We start from the raw sequence: 14,940 nt of genomic DNA, 5'->3' as shown, positions 1-14,940 counted from the left end.
CATCTGGCTGGAGCCAAAGGAGCAACTAAAAGGGTGAGTTCAGGCAGGGTGAATCTCTTGAAGAACTCCCATGAAAGGTTCAGGTAAATATATATGACCTTTCTGAAAGCTGTTCTAGGAGGAGAATGCCAGTGTAGTTACACAGGAAACTGCACACAAACAGAGATCCCTCTGAGAGGGACGGGCTGTGAGCCCTGTCTGAATGGGAAGGAGGAAAAAAGCAACAGCTCTGGGAAGTGAAGGATCAGGGCAAAGAGGGATTTCCAAGAGTAACATTCTGAGGGCATAAAAGCCCATGATGAACACACCCACTGCAGGAAACCAAAGACTGAAGGGGTGATTTGAGGATCAACAGAACAATGAGTTTCAGTTCTGTGCCGGGCAAATCCATGAGAGACTGCGGTGAAGGGGCTGGGGACACAGGAATGAATGTGCTCTGTTGGGAGGGTCAGCCCCTGTGTGCACACAGATGTTTCACAAACACAAGGAGGAGTCAGCAAACGGGTGAGCAAGTTCTGCTTTGTTCACCTGGCTGCTCGAAACACTTTCTCTAAGGTGTGTTGCAAAACATCCTTTAATAATCCCTAAATAACAGGGGGAACATCTCTGCTTTTGTAATTGGAGACAAAATAAGAACCAAGGAGAAGGAATAGATAGCTGTTACAACAGAGAGTAGATGCATTTCTTCCTGGAGAAGCTGGGAAATGGGGTAAAGACATGTCTAAATCATCTGATTAGGATGATTCTAAATTATTCACTATGTTAAAATGTGAAGTTGACTGAGGACCCCTGCAAAAGAAGCCTTGCAAATCTCTCAGTGACTGTCAGTCTGCCAGGGAAGTGCAGGGCACATGGCTGGATCCACAGGAGAGTGTTGGGTGTTAACTGGTGCTCAGAAAGAGACCTGAGCCTTCCTTCACTTGATCTGTGACTGCCCCTGCTCGCTGGTCCACGCTACTCACCAGGCAAGTTCATGTTGGGAATAATTTGCATTATTGCTTTTGTAGGCATGATCTAAATGGATAAAAAAAGTGAGGCCCATAGAGGACAATAATAGTTTCTATTAGATGAGCTGATACAGCTGGAAAAAAGTGGATGAGCTTTCAGGCATAATAGTCCTCCTTCAAGAATAATTAGGAATGTAATTTGGAACAGCAAATAAACCAGAATCATAGAATAGCTGGGGTTGGGAGGGACTTTTAAAGCCCATCTAGTTCAACCCTCCTGCCATGAGCGAGGACATCTTCAACTGAATCAGGTTGCTCAGAGCCACATCCAATCTGACCTTGACAGCTGCACATTTGATCTATCACAGGATGTGTGTAAAGGTGGCACCTCACCCTGGAGTAAACCAAGAGGGGGTACAGAGAAAAGATGGGAGTGATCAGAAGCCAGGAATGGCACAAACAGAGTGGACTTGAAGAGCTGAAATTCAGAAGGTGATTGTACCCAGCGACTTTCACTGAACTACCACCTGACCAGCCCATGCCTCAATCTGGCACTTTCCTTTTAAGCTCATATTTAAGCCCCCTTCGAAGTTTAAAGGAATTTGTGAGTGGGCAGAGCTCAGTCAAGCAGGAGGGAAGACACCAGGACAAGTGGAAGACAAGGGAAGCCCCTGGGTGTTGCTGCATAAACCCAGCAGCAAAAGACTTTCATGGCACAGAGCCCAAGAATTGGTTGGCCAGAGCCTTTGTGGACACTCACCCTTTTTGCTCTGCTTTTTTCCCTCAGATGTCTTAAATATCTGCCTTCTAAGATGCTTAAGATCTCTTACACACTTTATACAAGGACACCTGAGTCCAAGAAACATAAATGATTCTTTAAATTATGTAAACTGAGTATAATTAAGCATTAGTGAGGTAACTGTGGCTTCTGCAAGTTATTATCTCTATTTTTAGGGTATCCTGAGAGCCTTTTGAGCAGTGCATGGCAACCTCACTGACATGAAAGCATTTGTTTAGGGTTGGAAGTAGTGCCTGTGGTTACAGATGCTGAACACCTTTCACCAGGTACAAAATCCCAATTGCAAACACTTCTGAGTTTGCTGAACCCACCAGCTAAGGCTGAAATGCTCCCCCCAGCCAGGTCTGACACATCCAGGAGCAGTGCTCGTGGCAGAGGGGATTCATCTGCTTCAAGAGGTTGAAAACACAAAGTTTAACTCCATAGAAAAACAAGTCAGGGAGAAGTGTTCAGCTAATATTAGATATCCTTAAACTATATGGGACTTTCTAGCACAGCTCTGCATTGGGTCAGGGCTGGGACTTACTGTGGTGACTGAAATGGGAAATAAAGGGCAATTCACAGGATGGCAGGAGGAGAATGAAGCCTTGGAGAACTAGGTTGTTGGCCACAAAAGCCACAATATAAAAAAAGACATTAAGCTCTTAGAGAGTGTCCAAAGGAGACCACGAGGCTGGGGAAGGGTCTGGAGGGGAAGCTTTATGAGGAGCAGTTCAGAACATTTGTTTTGTTCAGCCTGGTGAAGAGGAGACTGAGGTCAGACCTCTTTGGGGTCTTCAACATCCTCACCAGGGGCAGGGACTGATCTCTTCATTCTCTTGACAAGTGACAGGACCCCAGGGAATGGCTGGAGCTCTGTCAAGGCAGGCTCAGGGTGGATCTCAGGGAAAGGTTCTTCCCCCAGCGGGTGGTTGGCACTGAACAGGCTCCCCAGGGAAGCCCAGCCTAACATTGTCTGTTGTGCTTTCCAGATGTGCTGACTTGTAAGTAGATTATTGATAACTTCAGGGAAGAAGATGAGATAAAAACAGTGTTTTCTTCAAAACAAGTGCTGTTTAGCCTTGTCTCATCATGCTTTTACTCGAGTTTTTTTTAGGTTGGTTTCATAACAGAACTTGTGTAATCAATCTTTCTTTCTGTCCTCACCAAAAAGCTTCTGATTTTCTAGTAAACATGTCACTCATGACAGGAGGGCATGGCTCTCTAGGGGACAGGTTTGTCATTACATTCCCGTGCTCTGGGTTTTTTTGAGCCCTAACTCACCAGTTACCTGTCCTGGTGCTTGTGGGAGCACAGAGTCCTGTGCCACTCAGCTCCTGCCCCTACACGTCATATTTGCACAACTGGGCCAGCTTGGGCTCTGTCTTGCTTGCTCAGCATCCTCCAAAGCTGCTCTCGAGGCTGTACAGCTCTCCTTTATCATGTTTGGTATTCTCAAACTTTCATCTGCCAGGTTGGAAAGGAACTCTCCTATTTTTCTGTTCTCCCAGAGCCAGGAGCGTTCACATGGCAGCTGCATGGACTGGGGAGCCCCTGGAGCTACTGAAATTTTGTGAAAACATGAAAACTTCCAAGAAATGGGATGAGGTGCTGAGTACTGAGGTGTTCCAGGCACTGCTCACTGCTGGGGGGCAGACCCAAGGCTGGCTGGGGCACTGCAGGGCTGGACCCAGCATACAAGGGATGCTCTGAACACTGCGGGGGGCTCCTGGGAGGGGGACAGGAGGCCTGGGCATGCAACCAAAAGAGATGTTTGCTGTCTCCTCCCAGAGGAGATGGGAACTCCTGCATGTTTCTGCACCCATCACTGTGAAGATGATGGCCTGGCTTTGAGGACACCGGATTCTGGAAGGGCTACAAGTCCCAGAGCACCACGTTTGACATTGACCCCTTTTTCCTTCCCTGTTGCAGCTCCATTCCAGCTCAAAGAGCTCAGACATGCCCCGAGGTCTCCCTCTCCATGTGACAGGGCATGACAAAGTGTCGCCTTTGCCCACCAGTGGCACCTGTCAGCACCTGGACTCTGCAGGGGGGAGACAGTCACCTGGAGAAGCTGCTGTGGCCCCTTTCCCAGGGAGTTTGGCCCTTCCATTCCACCTCCAGCCCCTTCAGATGGTGGGATGCTTTCTCCCAGAACCAGGTGCTGCACAGACACAAACCACCACACCTTGCAGTGCACAAGACTGCAGGTTGCTGGCAGGATCTGGCGTCCCAGTGTCCCCAGAGACTCCCTGGAGGTTAAGGAAGTGAGTCTGACATCCTGGATGTCAGCTCTGCCTTGTGAAGGCAGCCACATCCCATCAGAGAGCTTTCCCAGGGACACCCAGGCTGTTGGGTTTAGCTCCAGTGGTGGGTTGAGCATGGTGAGGAGCACCAAGGGCTGCAGGGGGGCTGATGTTCTCCATGTGCTCCATCTCCAGTGACTGCATCAGCTGGCCCCAGGCTCAGCATCCTCAGAGGTGAAGAAGTGCAGGACACCCCCAGTCAGAGCCCAATCTCCCTGATCTCCTTTCCAGCCCCTGCTATGCAGCAGTCCCAGGGGACTGGAAGTCCCTGAGGAAAAGTTGTCCCATCTCTTGGGACACAGTGTGCTGGAAGCTGAAGCCCAGACACCTCTTGGCTGGTTTTCCAGCAGAAAGTTGGAACTTTTTCAAAATGAAATTTTGCCTACAGTGCATTTCAAACGTGCAAATGCTGGTTTTCCCTTAGGATATGATTGCAGTTGAAATTCCCAGCCCTCCTACTGCACATCTGCCTGCATGTTCCTGCCCATTCCATTCCCTCTGACTGCACAGAAGCTGGTTTTGGGTTTCTCACCATCTTTGCCTCTGGCCACTGATGTTCCATGTCCCATCCTCTCACCCAAATATCTCCTTGCCTGCTCAGGAACATCTGGGTATCAGAAACCAGACTAAAAGTTTGCATCTTGTTTTAACTCCCCCAAGTCCTGTGTATGTCCAGCTCCTTGGACAAAGGCAGAGCTCTGGTGAATGGTGGGAATGTTCCTGTGCACAGCAACCTGCAGTAACCTGGCAATGCAGGGGGAGATACCTCAGTTCTCGTCATCTGGTGCAGGCTGCTGCTGCAGCTTCCTTCTGTGATAGCAGGGATCCCAAATGTGATGCACACTCTGCTCAGGAGGGTGGCAAAGGCCCTTGGAGGCCTAGAGTTCATTCCTGTGGGGACAACTGGTAAAGACAACATGAATGCCCACAGCAGGGTGGGTCTGTGCTGCCCCAGTGCTGGAGCAGGGAGCTGTCACTGGTGACTTCCCCAGGCACATCTGAAATGCAAAGTAGGCTGGGCCAAGTCCCTCTCAGCTGGGAAAGTATTTAGGGAGAGCACAAGACCTCTTTAGGGACTGCAGTCCATCCTGAATGTCATCTGGAAAAGAGCTGGGAACAGGGCTAGGATGTACAACTGAAAGAGCTCGGGCCAAAGGGCTGCTCAGACACCCTGACCTTGATCTCCACTCCACTGCCCTCTGCAGAAACAACACCTTTGGGCACCTTCCTCTGCACTCTCCAGTCACTGCCTGTCAGTCTGGCTGGGTGGCTGAGACTGTGACAAGGACACCCTGCTGCATCCCAGCTGCTCACACGAATCACATCACCCGAGGAAGGGCAGGGGGGGATACCCCACACCCTGGAGGGTGCTGAGGAGCTGTGGGGGGCTCTGCACCCCCTTCCGTGTCTGCTGTCCCTGCCCACCTCCCCCTCAGGCTGGAGTTCAGTTCTGTTCTCTGTCCCTGTCCCTGGCCATCCCTGTGTTGTGCACAGCAGGGAGCCTCCAAGGGCAGGTTCCCTGTGCCTGCAGGATTCCCAGGGCACGGGACTGCCCCGGGAGTGTTCGGATACCCAAGCAGCAGGAACAGGAGGTGTGATGAAACCAGGCAGGAGGCTGCAGCCAAGGCCTGGAGATGGTGGAGGAGAGGAGGGTTGCCTTCTTCCAAATTCATTGCCCTGCTGGCCCCATCTGTGCTGGAGGCAGCTGGAACAGCCTCTGCAGTGCCCAGAGGCCCTGGGGAAAGCACGTGTGCAGTGGTGTCACTGCTCCTGGAAGGCAGCACACTCCCACTGCATCCACTCTCACCTCTGCTGTGCCAACTCACAAGGAGTTTTTCTCCAAATATTCTCAAGGATCTTTTCTCTGTCTTTTCATCTTCCTTGTGAAGAATGTGATCTCCAGATCTGTGGGCAACTTTCCTGTGCAGGGTTCCCCAGTGCTTCCTGTAGAAGAGCTGCTGCCAGCTGCTGCTCTGACTCCTCAAGGTGAATCCAAGGACAACACTACCACCTTTTTGTTTGGAAATTTGTGATCTCTGACCCCCAGGTCAAAATTAGAGACCACCTTTACAATCAATGTCTCCACTGCATCTGCAGTCCTGTCCAAAGGGCAGGACCAACAATACTTTCTTCTACTTTCATGGCTCTCCACTGACTGTCCTAAAATACATTCCAATACTCTGCTTATCAAACAATTCAAGTGATTTGGCACCATTATTTGCTGTGTCACAGATTTTGACATCAGCCATTACTTCCAGAGCAATGACAGGAATGCTGAAGTATCAACCACATTGCAAATCCTTTTATCCCTGTGGGAATACCCACATCCCACAGCAGTTCTTCATTACCAGGTCTGGAGGCCAGCCGTGGCCACTGAGCATGTGCTTTACTCATTTTTGTGCCTCAGATTAACTTGCAGCTGTACACAGCAAACATTTCCCCAGCCTGTGCTATAGCTGTGCAGTTACTGCTATCAACTCAAATATCAGCTTTCTCAAAGGAAGAATTTCGTTTGTTTGGCAGCTCCCCCATCAGTGGCACAAATTGCATATTCCTAATACCCGATTTCCTCCTTTATGAAATTCCCTATTATCTTTTCCACTGGCGGGACCGATGCCTTAGCCCGAGGCAGACGAAATTTCCAGCTGGTTCAGTGCTGCTCCCCTGAGGTCTCCAGGTTTCACACTGACTTTCTCTGGCCGCGGGAGGGATTGCAGCGTTCACCGGCACAGGGGCACCCACAAACACCCTCCCCGTGCTCCTGCCCAGCTCCCCTGCATCCAGAAGGGGCCAGACGTGAAGAGCCGGATCACATCATACACATGCTCATTGCCAACCGGCAACAGTGGTCAGTTCCTGAGCCAAACCGTGGCTGAGAATGTTGCCATGATAAGCCAGGAGGCAGTGAAAGGGAAAGCAGAGAGCGTTCCTCACTGCGGAGTCTCCTTGAGGATCAGCTGGTGGATGTGGTTGTTCTCACCGCGAACACGGCTCCCACCCTGGGAAAGCCCTGCATGCACCCATCGCCTTCAGAGGATCAGAGAGCCCGAGGACACAGCGAGAGGGGGAGCCACGCGGTGACAACATCTGTGCTGGCTGAGCCTGGCTGCTGGGAATTGTCATCCGGGCTGCTCCTGGTGCCAGGACAATATGGACGGTGGGAGGCATGACCTGAAAGGGAAGCAGGCATTTTTCAGATCTCTGCAACCGTGCCAGGAACAAGAGTCTCTGGAGACAAAAAATGAATGGAGGCACAGAGGGAAGAGGCTGCCTCCTGAGCACAGTCATCCCAGACTCCTGGGCAACACAGGAGGAGCTCAATTGCTGCACTCCTTCTTCTCGCTGCAGGGAACTCCAGGTTTCCAGGAGGAAAGGGCTTTTGCACTCCAAATAACATCTCAAAGCCTGCCTTTTTCCTTTGTCTTCTCTGCTAATTCCCCTGCTGTGGCCAGGTCTTGGCTTTATTATTCTATTACCATCACACCCACCAGGATCCAGGTCTGTATAGACCACTCCAGAATAGTTTCTTCCCAGACAACCTACTGTGTGAGAATGAAGTCAAACCTGTGCAGACTAAAGGTGCAGATGCAACTCTGACTTGCACCCTTTGTCCCTTCAAGACAGTATTCGGGCCGCTTGGGGTGGACAAACCCACACCACGTGAATCCAGCAAGGCCCTCAGCTCCGTGTGTGGAGCAGTGGGAATGCCACAGTGGCACTGAAAAGGGTTAAGCGTGCCTGGAAGTTTGTGCCAGCAGCACAGCAGGGTCGGTGTGGAGCTCCACGCCAAGCACTGCGAGAGTTAAGGTGAGATGGGGCCATTTTCCTTCTCTCAGAGCACATCACAACCTTTCCCTGCTTTCCCAAGCAATGGGCCACAGCTTCCTGTGAGGGTCTCATGGCTGTAAGGGGCTGTGCAGCCCACAAGGCCCTCGCCTGCTGAGCTCCTGTGGTGTTACACAACAGCCATTTTGCTTCTGCAGTTTCTTCCGAGTGCATGTGGGCAACGTGGGACACAGGCAAAATGGTTTCCATGGCAACTCGCACCTCAGAGATGCCAGTGAGAAAATTTGCGTTGGGGGAAAAATATTCTGCTTCAACTCACGTTGTGAGCGAGCACAGAGGTGGGCTGCAGCAGTACCCCAGCACTGGTGGGGTAAAAATATCCCTGGTGGCTTTGGTTCTGCAGTGCTCAGCCCATTCCCTGCCTGGGCTGCCTGTGGCATTTGTCCCATGCAATGACAAAGCAACACCCTGTCACCACATGCAGCCCCTTTGCTGTTTTCCAAAAAGGTTGAAGCAGCAGCTCTGGGGTTCAATGTGCTGCTCTGACCATCTTCAATCCTCTGGACCTGGAACGGGACAGATATGGCCCAGCAGTGAAACTCCAACCCTTTCAGCCATGGAGCTGGACTGTCCTCCAGATGTTGGCCCCTGGCTGCTGTGCCTTCATTTCCTTGAGGGAGACTAATGGTAGCCCAACAGCAGGTAGATGATGAGAACCCCAAAAATACTCCTCAGCAATCTTAAGGTCATATTCCAGGATAATATGGAATTTAACGGAGGGAAATGGCTGGTTGCCCTCTGAGCTAATGTCTGGAAGAGTGGTGGCTCTGTCTGGAGGGACAGAGTGAAGCCAAGGAACCGGGCTGAGTGTCTGCTGAACATCTCTGTCCAGGAGGTGTGTTGGTCAAGGGAGGGTTCTGAGTGAACATAGACAGTGATGGTGTCCACGTCACACACAGCTGTCCCCAGTCAGCGCTGGGTGCTGCATAACTGGTAATACTGGTATGGAGAACACAACTGCAGACCCTGTTTCACCCCCGGTCTGGTGTGGTTATGCCTGGAGAAGTCTCTGGTTTACTCAGTGGCCGGTATGTCCACACCTCGCGTGTCTCCCATGGCACTCTGCGACTCCAAATGGGCACTGTGGTGAAAAGGAGAGGGCGGGACCCCCAGAGCTGCCCCCACCGCAGCCGCAGGGTCAGCCCCGGACGAGCTCAGCACCCCCCGCACCAGCGACACTCCCGGGGGTGCCGGAGCCACCCCGACCCCGCAGCCGCCCTCCAGGCACCGGGAGCAGCGGGACCCCGCGCTCTGGAGGGGGTGCCCACAGACCCCGCAGCAGCCCCGCTGTGGTGGGGGCTCTGCCGCAGCGCCCGGGCGGGTGGGGGTCCCGGGGCGGGCTGGGGGCGGGCGCTGCGGCAGCGCGGGGCGGAGCGGGGCGGTGCGGGCGGTTCAGCACCAGGAGAGCGCCCGCTCCGCTCCGCACCGCCCCGCGCCGCGCCGAGCCGGGCCGGGCCGCGCCGGGGCCGCGGATGGGGCCGCGCTGAGCCGGGCGGGCGGCCCGCGGGCCGGGCGGGTGGGAGGGCGCGGGGGCCCGGCGGGCTCAGGCCGCCCGTGGATGAGCACCATGCGGCTACTACTGCTCGCTCTCCTCTTCTCCTCCTCCTTCGCCCGCGCCGGCTGCGACCCCAAGATCGTCAACATCGGCGCGGTGCTGAGCACCAAGAAGCACGAGCAGATCTTCCGCGAGGCGGTGAACCAGGCCAACAAGCGGCACGGCACCTGGAAGCTCCAGCTCAACGCCACCTCCGTCACCCACAAGCCCAACGCCATCCAGATGGCCCTGTCCGTCTGCGAGGACCTCATCTCCAGCCAGGTACCCCGAGACGGCGACCCCCGCCCCGCCGCCCTGCCGCCCTCGCGGCAGCCCAGCCCCGCCCCGCGGAGCCCCCTGGAGCCCCCTGGAGCCCCCGGCTGAGCCTCGCAGTGCGGGTCCTGCCCCGGGGCCCGGGGCACGCTGCCCGCATTGCAGCCTTTATGTAAGAGCGGCCGGCTGCGCGCTCCTCGCACCCCCGGGGCACTCACGGGCACCCGCACACACCCCGGCACACACGGGCACCCGCACACCCGACGGGGTGCACACGGGAACCCACATACACCTCTGGGCACTCGCGGGCACCCACCTACACTCCGGGGCACACACGGCCATCTGCACACCCAGTCGGGTGTACACAGACACAAACGTACACCCCGGAGCACACACAGGCACCCTCACACCCCCGGGTACAGATGCACATGCACACCCCCCAGGGCTCACATGGGCTCACATACAACACCTCAGAGCATACATGGGCTCACACACGCACCCCAGGGTGCACATGGGCATTCACACACCCCATGGGCACACACAGTATCTCTGTCTCTCGCACAGACCCCTCAGGACACACAAGGGATCACACATGCACCCCGGGTGGACACAGGCACCCACGGACACTCCAGGACACACAGAGGCTCACACACAAAGCCCAGACACACAGAGATTCACACACACCCTGGGCAGGCACAGAGTGGGTGCACATACGTGTCCACCCAACACCGTGTGTGCAGAGAGCAACATGCATGTACACATACACCACACACACCATGGGCACACACAGGTACACAGGGGGCTGTGAGCACTCATGAGCATCCACACACTGTGGGGAGGTGTGGGCACGGGGAACACCGTCTGTGCACACTCACTGTGGCACACTGTGGGAATGCCCACAGGCTGCACACACACGTGCCATGAGCACATGTGCACTGCTGTGCAAACAGGGGCACACACAGAACATTCATGTCTGCACTCACACCAGTGTGCAAACATGCTGTGCCACACATACCCACACCTCCACGTGCACACGAGAGCACACCCTGTGCCACACGCACACATGGCACCCCACGGTGTGCCCTACACACACAGACACACACACACACACACACACACAGGCACACACACAGACACACACAGACACACACAGGCACACACAGAGACACAGACACACAGAGACACACACAGGCACACACACACACAGACACACACAGGCACACACAGACACACACAGGCACACACACAGGCACACACAGACACACACAGACACACACACACAGACAGACACACACACAAACACACACACAGACACACAGACACAGTGATTCATGTACACACCCCACACACACTCCCCCAGGTCATACACTGCTGCACTCCCCATGGCACACAGCACCACGGTCCCCCACACCAGCCAGCGGTGCACACCAGCACACCCACTGCCACACACACCCAGGACACAGGGATTACAGACATGGTGACTGCCGTGTGTGACTGTGCACACAATCACAGCATGATCCTCCCTCCTGTCCACATGGCTTGCTCTCAGCACACCCGAGGCAGCAGTCCCAATCCTCAGCGGTGCTGGGTGCCCGGGGTGCCTTGGGCAGCCCGCGGCTCGGCCCCTCCACTTCCCCTGCATGTGCTCTGGCTGCTGAGCCCAGTTACGAGCCCCAGTCCCGCCACTTGGGGCCATCGGGGGGGAGACAGGCGTGTACAAACCCACCCCCTCCTCCAACACACCCCCGCACATGCAAAAGGTCTACATGGACCCATGTGCAGGTGCAAACACACCCCCAAATTGTATGAACGCCCTCACCACGGAGCCTGACACAGAAATGCACCCAGGCACACACAGCCAGGAGGGGAGGGAGCCGGAGGGGCCGGAGGTGCGGAGTGGAGCAGAGCTGACATCTTCATAGCTCTGCTTCCCGGTGTGGAGGTGGAGGATGGCTGGAGACATTCCTGGGATGCAGCACGGGATGTACCCGATCCCCGCTGCCCAGCGGCAGCCGGGGAAGGCTCAGGCGGGTCCCTCACTGAGCCGAGGCTCCATTTACTGCTCCCAGTTGATGGATGCCTGTGTCCGTGCCACCTCCAAGCCTCGTCCCCATGGCAAACGCCAGGGAGCCCGGGGCTGGTGCTGGCACATCCCTGCAGGAGCGGTGGGATGGGGAGGCAGCTGAGCCGGGGCTCAGGGGGGGCTGTGGGTGCTGGGGGTCAGGGTGCTGGGAGTGGGCGCTCTGTCCCAACACCCAGAGGTTCTCCCAGCCCCAGGGGCTTCGGGCACGGCCACCCTCGGTCCTCGCTCGCCGGCGCTGTGCCCGAGCCGGGGGGCTGCGAGGCAGAGGAGGGGCTGGGAGCCCGCGCATGTAAAATGGCTCCCGTCGGGCCGCTGCTGTGCGGCACAGCACAGCACAGCCCTCGGCCCCACACAGCCCCCAATCTCTTCCCCCAGGGCCTGGTTCTGTCCCAGGGCCGTGCCCCAGCTCTGCTGGGTGCGGGTCCTCGCCCACCCCGTGTCAGCACGGCACCGGGCAGCTCTGCGCTGGGCATCCCCTCCTCCTGCCTCCCCAGGACCCCCCCAGCTCCTTCTCTAGCAATTCCTCCCTTCTCCCACGTTAAGGTCTCCAGCCCCTGCCCCAGCTTGCTCTGCACCCTCAACTTGCTCCCACCCAGTGCCAGGCAGGATCATCCCTCTTCCCTCCAGACCCCAGGCCCCCTTCCCCAGGCAGTGCTTCATCCTGCTCTCCTGGGCAGGCAATCTGTCCCTCCAGCCTGGGACTCGGGCAGATGCCTGGGGAAGAAGAAGTGTTATTTCATCCCAGGCATCAAAGTCCTTGCACAGATTCATCCTCACTGGAGACCTGTCACCGGCTGGGGACATTCCTTGTGCTGTGAAAGGGCATTGGTGTAACAAAAGATCCCCCAGAGATTACACATCTCCTTCCTTTCCGTTTGACACAAAATAGGATCCTGCTGTAGATCAAAGTCCCAGCCCTGCAGTAACAGCAGGATTTCGCCGAGATCATCCTTCCCCATTTTGGTATAACCCAGATCCCCTCTCCCTGGCATGCTGAGAGCAGATCCCGGCTCCTGCCCCCCCAGCTCTCTCATTTCTATGCCCAGGGCCAGATGGCTGGTTCTCTCCGTGGCTGTGCACTCCTGCCGCAGTCCCAGCTGACCACTTTGTTTGTAATAGTCCTCAGAGGGGAATTACAACTGAGTATTAAATGTGTGGTTAAAGAAATCGCATTACACAGTGTGACTGTAAGGGAGATGTTTCCCTTTAATCCGTAATCTATGGAAGTTATTAGTTTAGTGAGCAGAGCGGGTAGGCACGGCATTTCCATTAGGATATAACCCTGAGCAGACCCATCACCTCCAGCCACAGCACAGCAACCCGTGCTCCCAGCACAGTCCTTGCTTCCCCGTTCCCAGTTATCTCAATACCACTATCATGTTAACATGGGGCTGTTTAACATCACTGCAGAAAAGAAAAGGGAAAAAAAAATCATGCTGAACGGCTGATGTGCTCCTGTGAAATAATGTTTGTGTCGTGTATCCTGTCCTGCAGGTCTATGCAATATTAGTTAGTCACCCTCCTGCTCCCAACGATCACCTAACACCAACACCTGTATCATACACAGCTGGCTTCTACAGGATCCCTGTCATTGGTCTGACAACACGCATGTCTATATATTCTGATAAGGTAACTGATGCATGTTTCTAGTCTAGTACCTCATACATGTGCTGTAAATCAAGAGTGCCCGTCAGGAGGGTTAATGATGTCTACTCTCTGTGTCTGTCTGTCCACCCTCTCCAGCTCAGCCTGCAGCTCCCTCCCTCTCTCTCTCCTGCATTTCCCAGTACATTATTTTTTCACAGCTGCCAGTGCTGACCTACATAGTGCCGGATGATTTCTGCAGCGCTGCTCTGCCAGGCTGCTGGGCTCGCTGCTCTTCAGCCCAGCAGAGGCATGAGCTGGTTGCTGCCCTGCTCACTAGTGACAGCCAGGGGGTCCAGGGGGCTCCCCGGGTGTGTGGGGCCTGGTGGAGGGGCAGGAGGATCCTATAAGAGCCTGTACATCGGGCAGGAGCTCTCTGGGGCTTGAAGGTTGTTTGGTTGCATTGACCTCTCCGGGTTTTTGGGATATTGGTAGGGAGATCACAGAATATCCCGAGGCTTCACGTGACACTCAGTCTGGCCAGCACTCAAGACAGAGGTTCCAATGTCTCAAACCACTGCAGCTGTCTCTGTGGGAACACAGAGACTTCCAGACTGGATGAGATTCTGGGAGCAGTGCCCTGTCCTGGGCAATGAGGTGCTGCCCTGGCCCTCAGCTCACAGCCCATCTGTGATTACTGAAAGCAAAGGGAGGAGCTGGGCAGAGCCAGGCCATCCACATGCCATTGCAGGATTTCATGCAGGCACACGAGCACAGTGGGTGAGATCAAGTCTGTTTCCAAGCACGAATCGGCCTTTGCTTGGAAAATGTGAATATTCACAAATGTAAATGTTCAGTGCAAAAATAGTCACTCCGCCCACATGCTAAATGAAGTCAAATTTCAGGAGGGAGGAGCAGAGGCTCCTAGAGATGCACCAGCAGCACTGCTCAGCTGGAGCAGCAGCAGCTCTTGGCATCTCCCACCAGTAAAGTCATGATAGGATGGACAGCAAGCCAAGACCACGGCAGTGACAGTGATGGTGGCTGGCTGGGCTGGGGACCTGCATGGGCAGGGTCCCATCAGGCATGGTTAAGAGGGAAAGGGAAGGCAATAGAGTTGGCAGAGCAAGGGAGAGGGCAGGCAGAAATTGTGGAGGGGGAATTCGCTTCGTGCTGCTAGGGAGCAGGAACATGTCTGATAGAAACGTCACTGAGAGGGACCTTACCTGAGGCAGGATTGGTGTGCCCGCCCTGAGGGGCTGGGACCTGCCCTGGCAGTCTCTGCTTCTGACAGATTTTTCCTATTTAAAATGTTTTCTGCAAATCTGACTCATAAAATGCATCTGGCTCACTCAGGGCTGGGGGAGCGACCCACTGTCCCAGTGATGACCCAGTGCAGTGTCAGGGGATGCTCTCCATGGAATATTTTGGGGAGTTCAGTAGGTGCAGGGCCTTGGGTTGCACTTGCCTGGCACAGACCAGGCAGGGAGGCCACCCTGCCCCTACCAGGCTCATCTCACTGCTTGTCTGGCCTCCTGCTTGTCTGACCTCCTGCTCGGCCACCTGCCCACCCAGGTAGATGGGGGCCT

At 55.0% G+C, this 14,940-nt stretch overlaps 1 protein-coding gene across 25 annotated transcripts in view; it reads left to right on the top strand.

Annotated features, from left to right (window-relative positions):
- The first annotated feature begins 9,246 nt into the window (after positions 1-9,246).
- Positions 9,247-14,940, top strand: part of GRIN1 (glutamate ionotropic receptor NMDA type subunit 1) — a 39,121-nt gene continuing 33,427 nt past the window's right edge. For 23 of the 25 annotated variants that reach the window (XR_007629414.1, XR_007629413.1, XR_007629412.1 and 20 more), the window contains exons 1-2: positions 9,412-9,693; positions 13,262-13,396. Coding sequence is in view for 21 of the 25 variants with exons in the window: in XM_050319707.1 (XP_050175664.1) it covers positions 9,436-9,693; positions 13,262-13,396 (393 nt within the window). In the remaining 4 variants the exon portion in view is untranslated. Of the gene's footprint in view, positions 9,694-13,261; positions 13,397-14,940 lie in introns of all 25 variants that reach the window. The other 2 variants (XM_050319694.1, XM_050319685.1) reach the window with 2 other exon arrangements.

Source organism: Myiozetetes cayanensis, unplaced genomic scaffold (assembly GCF_022539395.1).
Source record: "Myiozetetes cayanensis isolate MyiCay16 unplaced genomic scaffold, myiCay2020 scf23, whole genome shotgun sequence".
Taxonomy (NCBI): Eukaryota; Metazoa; Chordata; class Aves; order Passeriformes; family Tyrannidae; genus Myiozetetes; species Myiozetetes cayanensis.
This window is presented reverse-complemented; position numbering and strand designations above follow the sequence as displayed.